The 8,605-nt window shown below is 31.3% G+C and overlaps 1 protein-coding gene across 2 annotated transcripts; it reads right to left on the bottom strand.

Moving 5' to 3' along the window:
* Positions 1-2,953: 2,953 nt before the first annotated feature.
* LOC107911378 (NADH--cytochrome b5 reductase 1) lies at positions 2,954-7,788 on the bottom strand. 2 transcript variants are annotated; one of them, XM_016839218.2, is made up of 6 exons: positions 7,545-7,788; positions 6,799-6,940; positions 3,744-3,834; positions 3,568-3,645; positions 3,374-3,454; positions 2,954-3,263 (listed from the first exon to the last, which is right to left on the bottom strand). In XM_016839218.2, the coding sequence occupies exons 1-6, from the start codon at positions 7,657-7,659 to the stop codon at positions 3,201-3,203; spliced, it is 570 nt and encodes a 189-aa protein (XP_016694707.1). In that variant the 5' UTR covers positions 7,660-7,788; the 3' UTR covers positions 2,954-3,200. The 2 variants fall into 2 exon arrangements, 1 of the variants encoding a protein (XP_016694707.1); XR_005920375.1 differs by lacking the exons at positions 6,799-6,940; positions 7,545-7,788 and having other exon boundaries at positions 3,374-3,443; positions 3,744-3,867.
* Positions 7,789-8,605: the final 817 nt, after the last annotated feature.

Raw genomic sequence — 8,605 nt, 5'->3', positions numbered from 1 at the left:
TGAGTTCAAATAAATATCTTGAATTGTTAATGATTATTGTAATGTTTTTGTCTGAAACTCACTAAGTTCTTTTGAACTTACCTAGCTATCTTTCCTTCTCAAGCCTACTGTTGAAGTAAAGGAAGTGCTTGGACTACTCCAAAGAACAATTGTTGTCATGAGATCTCTACTATTTTGTATTATGCATGACACGTAGGTGATGTTAGGATGTTTAATTTTGAAGGATGAAATTGTATTCAAAGTTATGATTACGAAACTGTGAATTTAAAAGCGTACTATTTTATTTAGTCTTGAACGATAAATGATTTAATTTTTTTTGTGCCAAAAATAGTCTAAAGTTAAAAATTTTAGTGTAGTGACATGCCATTCTTGGATCCTCCTAAAGGATCGGATTTGGAGTGTTACAAGTTTGGTATCAGAGGCAAGGTTTAGCCAATTCTTAGAAAAACTAATGACAATGTCATTCCCGTATTGTGTATAGTAAACCTTTGCCTTAGTCCTTAACGTTATGTACTAAGATAGCTCTTCTTTTGTAGTGAGATAAGAAAAATGTCTAATAGTTCTAGAGAAGCCGCCGACGATAAACTGGAAAGCCATGTGCCTACCCAAGAACAAGCTAATACTGCCAACAAAAGGGGTAATATAGAAAATGAATTTAGAAAGGTGTTCTTCACAATGATGACTCAGTTGTTCGACCAATTTATTAGAAACCATCAAGAACCCCAACCACAACAACCATAGCCTAAAGTGGTTCATCCGGCTCAACCTGCTGCACCTGTACCTACTACGGCTCCACTTAAGGTTGATCTTGACAGAGAGATTCGAAAGAGAGGTGCCAAGGAGTTCCTTGGTGATAAGGGAGATGACCCCACTGTGGCTGAGCAGTGGTTATCTCATTTATGAAAGGTTACTAAAGAACTAAAATGTATTCCTAAGGATAGTCTCCGATGTGCTATCTCATTGTTAGAAGGGGAGGCTTATCAATGGTAGGAAACCATGGTTAGTGTGACTCTTAAACATATAATTGACTGGCACTTCTTCTTGGAAAATTTCAGAGAAAGATATGTTAATCAAATGTTTGTTGAGCAGAAGAAGGAAGACTTTTTGTATCTGAAACAAGGCAGTATGCTTGTTATAAAGTACGAGCGCAAGTTCCTCATGTAACATCCCAATTTTGGGCTTAGTCAGAACAGTGGTTTACGGACCACAAATCTGATGAGAAAAAATTTATTTTTACTATATTTTTATAGCCTACAATTTCACGAAATGTTTTCGTGAAAATTTCGTTCAAAAATTTCGACATTTGGGCACTCAATTTAGTCAAAAGGACTAAATTGTAAAAAGTGTAAAAGCTGAGTTCTACATGTTAGAGGTGTCCAATTGTTATGAAATTTTAAATTGGAGGTCTTTATATGGTAATTAGACCATTGGTTAAGTTATGGACAAAAACGGACATGAGATAAGTGAAATAGGAAATTTTTAAGTTAGGGGCATTTTGGTAATTTGGTAATTAAAATGAATTAAAAGGGAAAAAGATGGCAAATTGTGCTCATCTTCTTCATTTGGACAAAATTTGCAAGGGGGGAAGCCATAGTTAGGGTTTTCAAGCTTCCAAGCTCTATAGTAAGTGATCCCAATCCCCATTTTTAATGTTCTTTGCATTTTTGAAGGCCTGGTAACTTGATTTAGCTTATTCTAGCAATAATTTAACCTAGGGTTCATATTTGGAAAAATACCCATAGGTGAAATGTGTTTATTTTGATGTTTTATGGTAGAAAATGAAGTATTAAATTATGTTAAACGATTTGTGCTAAGCGATTTGAAGTGAAAACGAGTAAAACGACATAATCGGTAAAAATACCTAATGTTCATAAGTGTTAGAATGGGAATTTGATGTTACCATATAAGGGAAAAATGTTTACCATGTTATAAAACATAAGAATATGGGATGAAGTTTATTTTCCGAGATTTGGGGCAAAAGTGTAAATATGTAAAAGTTTAGGGGATAAATCGTAATTTTGCCAAAGTTAGAGTCGAGGACTATTTTGATAAATGTGAGTATTAAATAAAATAAATTTTCTATTATAGATCAAGAAGAACGAAATCCAGGGTTAGACTGAGGAAAGAAAAAGGTTGAAGACTAAGGGCACGTTTGGTTTGCTGTAATGGAATAGAACTGTAATGGAATAGAGGTGTAATGGAATATAGTCGTAATAGTAATTCAATTGTTTGGTTGAATGGAATGGAATAGAACTGTAATAGTATTATTGTGTTTGGTTAAATGGAATGATGTTGTAATAGCATAAGGAAAAAAACTAAAATGACTAGAATACCCTTAGCAGAATTTTTTTTAGGTAGATGATTATTGTTATTGTTATTAAATTTTAATTAGATTATTAATATAAATAATAAATAATTTAATCATATTTTAACATAATTATTATTAAATATAATTTAATAAAAATATATAATTTAATAAAATTCTTAATATTAAATATTCTTCTATGAATTTACTATAATCATAATATATAATACTATAAAATATAATCTAAAATAATTATTATTAAATATAATTTATTAAAAATATATAATTTAATAAAATTCTTAATATTAAATATTCTTATATGAATTTACTATAATCATAATATATAATACTATAAAATATAATCTAAAATAATTATTATTAAATATAATTTAATAAAAATATATAATTTAATAAAATTCTTAATATTAAATATTCTTATATAAATTTACTAAAATCATAATATATAATACTATAAAATATAATTTATAATCTACTTTATTATTTTTAAACCGCAATACATATTTAATGTGCTAAAATATCATTAGTGAAACAAATAATTTAATTATTCTACAATAAAAAAATTAGAAGTAAAAAATAGCTTGAGAATTATATTTTGCATAAACATAATATTCATATATTAACAAAAGGTTACATGAAATTCATGAAATTTTATGTCATAATCCATATGTTATACAGTTTTACAACATTAAAAAGTTAGAACATTGTAATGACATACCATCCCAAATATTACAAACAGAAAAAGTTACGAAAATATCATCAACAGAACCGCTATTGTTTTAATGGTCAGCAAGAAATCTTCTGACTCATTCCAACCGCACATCAGAAGGTAAACTAAAGAAAACGAGCATTTGAGTTGGATGATCTGGAATTTTGCTCAATGCTCGACAAGGTGTACATTTGTTGTGTCTTTCGGGTTCTCCAATATAGCTCTGGCTACCTAATCAGAAACAAAACCAGAAAAAAATGAAAAGAGAGTGTGACATATTATTCAAACATTTAAACCTTGCATATATATTACAGAAGTATCTGTCATGATTTATAACATACTTGGAACATTGGTGTAATGCCAGAGCCTCCAGCAATCATCCCGAATGCTCTAACTTCACCAGGTTGATATCTGAACCGTCCCTAAAAGAAACAATTCACAGACCAACAACATAAGGAAATGCAAACCACATGTCAAATGAAAGAAACCGTACTGCCAAGACCAGTTTATGCGTTCATATGAAAAAACAGTATACCTTGGGTCCCTTCACAACAAGATAATCACCAACGCGCAGCTCTCTGAAATGGTGCGACATTCTCCCTTGAGGATACATCTACTTAAAAGCAGAGTCCGCCAATAGATATGAGCACCCGGATAAGTATAATATCACACAAAGTCAACTCCAACTAGCAAGAAGTTTCAGGCAAGTACCTTAATAACTAATTCAAAATAACCAACATCAGAATCCAATGTTGTAGGTGTATATGGTTTAATAACCTCTTCACCTTGGCTATCATTGCCCCTATTAAAATGAAAAGCATCCAACTTATATGATATTCCCGATCAGAAGTGTAACACATTGTACCCGTATTCATCGTTGAAACAAGGTAAGAAGTGTTATCAAACGATCAATTTTTTTTTACAAAAATTTTGACATAGATTCTTTTCATAAATATTCAATTCCTCCTGCAAATTTTCGAAACACAATCTCAAGCAACATCAATATTTCAACCAAATACAATCATATATTCAGACACGATTAATCAATTCATAACATCCTAAACTATATGGACAATAGATTTAGGGAAATAATTCATCAATTATAGATACTAACATTTTAAACCAAACCACATTTTATACATTTATATATAAGTTTATACTACATTGCATTAAGTCATCTATACATGCCATTTTTCAAAAGGATTGGTTGCAAAATACCCAAGAGCTGATGATGATAGTGAAGATGATGTTCTGACTCCGTCCAATTCCCGAGCTGATTAATATCACTATAAAACAAAGGAAAAAAATAAGAGGAGTAAGCTTATAGCTTAGTAAGTATGTATGTAATTGATAAATAAATTTCTAGAATAATATCATATATTATATAATTTATACCACACATAAATCTATCATTTAGTCAACTTCCAGCAAACTGTTTTTCTGCATTACAATTGCTAAATTATTTTTATCTGGAGCTACGGGACTCTAAATTAATATCTGTAAATTTTCCTTGAAACTAGACTCATATACATTCTTAGCATAAAAATTTCATAATTTTTGGTTCAGCCAATTAGTACAGTTTATTCTCTAAATATTCCCCTGTTTCACTGTTTGACACTTCTGCCCTCTCTTCACTAAAATTTATTTAACTCTTTGTAAAAAATTCAAAAAATGTTCTCGTTTATTTCTCTTAAAAATAGACTCATTAAGGAATTCAAGAATGTAAATTTCAAGCCATAATTATTTTTTTACAATTTGTTGTGATTTTCCAAAGTTGGAACAGGGGATTTCGAAATCAATTCAACCCTGTCTCAATAAAGTTTAAATATCCCCAAATATACAACTCATTTGCGTACTTTGTTTCTTCCATATGAAAATAGAATCATTCAGATTCAATTTCATATATTATTTAGCCTCTAACTCAATTTCTATAGTTTTTGGTGATTTTTCAAACTAACATCACTGTCACTGTCCAAATCTGTTCTATTCCAATATTCCTTATTCACATAGCACTATAACCATTTATTTTATAACACAACACAAACTTCATCACTTCAATCACTTTTCACAACTTATTACATTCCGATCACATACTCATATTTCATCATCATGACGGTTTAAAAAAAATATTCGAAGCTTTTCACACAGTACTACTCATATTATATTTATCATTAGATACACGTAGTAGCCTTCACATAGTACTACACACGTGATCAGTTTTACAATTCACGTAGTAGCCTTCATACAGTACTACACATGTGATCAAGTTTTACGGCTCACTTAGTAGCCTTCACATAGTACTACACACGTGATCAAGTTTTACGGCTCACGTAGTAGCCTTCACATAGTACTACATACGTGATCAAAGCTTTTCGGTACCCATTGTAGCCTTCACTTAGTACTACACATGTAACCATAGTTTACCGATACACGTAGTAGCATTCACACAGTACTACACACGTGCTCAAAGCTTTTCGGTACACATAGTAGCCTTCACTTAGTACTACACATGTGACCATTATTTATCGATACACGTAGTAGCCTCCACACAGTACTACACACATGTTCATCGACACCTTATTCAAATCTTTACTCAAATAAAATTATAATTTGTCCAAAACACATTATAATATTAACCCTTTCACGTATATTGTTACGAAACATAACAAAAATAATTATAACAATGTAATAATTACATACAACTTACCTCGATACAAATTGTAAAGATTTTGCAATTTAATCCTCAATCTTCTCCTTTCCCCGATTAAGGTTGATTTCTCATCTTTCTTGATCTATAACAGCGAATTGAGCTTGTTTAATATTCACATTTATTAAAACAAGCTTCGACTCAACTTTTATAAAATTACAATTTTATCCCTAAACTTTTGCATAATTACATCTTTGTCCCCAAGCTCGAAAATTAAATTTCACACCTTATTCTTATGTTTTACAACATGCTGAACACTTTACCTTCTATGGCAACATCAAATTCTCACTCTAACATACACTTATGAACAATAAATATTTTTACCGATTATGTCGATTTACTCGTTTTTGCTTAAATCACTTAGCAAAAGTTGTTTAACATAATTTCTAGCTTCATATTCCACCATAAAACAGCAAAATAAACACATTTCACTATGGGTATTTTTCGAAATATAAACCCTAACATGAATTATTGATAGAATAAGCTAAACCGAGCTACGAGGATTTCAAAAATGCGAAGAACATTAAAAACGGGGCTAAGATGCACTTACTATGAGCTTGAAAAATCAAAGAAACCCTAGCTATGGTGTCTTTCAAGTTTTGGCAGCAACTTATGGAGAAGATGATGATTTTTGCCATTTTTTTCCCTTTTTATTCTTTTTATTACCAAATGACTAAAATGCCCCATTTAAAAAAAATCTATTTCACCCATTTCTTATGTCTATCTTTTTCCATCAATTTACTAATGGTTTAATTACCACATAAGGACCTCCAATTTAAAATTTCATAACAATTAGACACCTCTAAGATGTAGAACTCAACTTTTGCACTTTTTACAATTTAGTCCTTTTGACTAAATTAAATACCCAAACGTCAAAATTTTCGAACGAAATTTTTATAAAATTTTTCCGTGAAATTATAGACCTTAAAAATATAATGATAATAATATTTTCCCTCATCGGATTTGTGGTCCTGAAACCACTGTTCCGACTAGACCTAGAATCGGGCTGTTACAAGAAGTGTTTGGAAATTCGACAAAGATAAATACAATTAACTTAACCTGCAACTTATATAATTTCCAATGGGAAGACCCAAAAATGAAGTAGGTGTAGGAAGTTCAAATGTGAACTTCGCCACATTATGGCTCAGCTGTTGGCGCTTCACAAGTTTAAACTCTTTGAAATTCTCTGGATCTAGACAGCCTAAAAGTGCATACAACTAGGTGAGCAACTTAATAGTGATTCTATTGTACAATGTTCTTTATAAGAGCCACATAATACCAGCCTCGATCAGTCATTAAGCTAACTAAGAAAGCAAAGCTATAATTGCTCCCTGCCTCAAATCTGCAATTAAGCCTGACATTCAATAGTTATGGAATCCGAAACAACTTGATTAGCAATCACATGATTCTAACAACATGGTAAAACACTTCAGTTTTTTGACTTTTAGACATTTTCCTATGGTAATAATTCCATGTTTATGTCAATCATCCACATCCAACATTTGATTTCAAAATCTAAAGAAGAATAGAACTATATCCTACTATACTTTCAATTAATAACCCCAAAACAAGCAGGAACCAGAACAAATACAGAAACATAGCAAAACAATTGCAACAATTTCAAGTTTCATCTTCTATTCACTAACAACAAGAAGCTAATATCTGAATCAGTACCAAACGAACCAACAAAACCCCATTAACCAACAGATATAAACACACAAAAATCCAGAATTTGGTACACCCAATAAGTGAAATTCCAAGAACAATCAATCAATACTGGTAAAAGATTGGGAAAAAAGAAAAACCTTTGGATTTCGTAGAGGCAAACAGATAAACAGCACTAACAACAATGGCTAAAGCAGCTACAGCTACACCAACAAGAATCTGAATATCCATAGATTGCAAGAATTCCAAATCCATGATCCTGATTCCAACTATACCCCAAGATCTTATATTTCTAAGTTCTAATAAAAAGAACCGCAAATTTCTAATTAATGGACAGGACAGGGGAGGAAAAATGGGGTATTTATTCCTTGTTTTAACTCATGCAAAAGGTGTTTTATTATTTTTTTTGGCTCAGCTCCTGGCAAAGAAGAGAAAGGGAGTCAAAATTTATAAACATTTGGTGTACTCGGCAACCCATTTAGCAGAGCTCATTTCTTATAAGAAAAAATATATACATTGATGTCATTAGTAAAATATGCAATACAAAGAAAAGCCGAATGGAAATGCTAGAAACGAATCAAAATTAGGAGAACAAAAACAAATATTCCAAATTTTAGCAAAAGTAAAAGCAACAGCAAAAGCAAAAGCAAAAGCAAAACAAAATCAAAATCGATTTTATAGAAAAGAAAAGACAAGAAAAACATGGAAAGAGTGCGAGCATTTTTCGTTGTTGATAAAATGGAGAAAAGAAAAGAAACGTGAGAAGAAAAGAAACATACAAGAAGAAGAAGCAGAAATCGATGGAAGGGAAAAAAATTACCTTGCAATTCTTCTGGAAACGTCAGAGAGGATAAGGGCAGAACACGAAAAAGAAAATTCAGGACTGGGGGAATCCCTAATTGGCGTTTAAACATCAGAATGGCTATTACAGCCAATATGGGTAATAGGGGCGGAAGGGAATCGGGGTGTAATAACATTACACCTAACCAAACGCCCGTTTAGTGGTGGGCCCGGGGAATTGAGGGGTAATGCATACTGATTCCCCCCAACCAAACATGTAGTAAGTTGATAGATTTGGCCATATTTTATACCGAGGTAAGTTTACTGTAAATAAATACAATATTTAAATAATTATTATTAATGCTGCTATTTTCCAACAATTATGTATTTATTTTATGAAATTATTGAATGGTGACTCAAG

Source organism: Gossypium hirsutum, chromosome D11, assembly GCF_007990345.1.
Source record: "Gossypium hirsutum isolate 1008001.06 chromosome D11, Gossypium_hirsutum_v2.1, whole genome shotgun sequence".
NCBI lineage: Eukaryota > Viridiplantae > Streptophyta > Magnoliopsida > Malvales > Malvaceae > Gossypium > Gossypium hirsutum.
The sequence above is the reverse complement of the archived record's forward strand: the minus strand, read 5'-3'. Positions and strand labels throughout refer to the sequence as shown.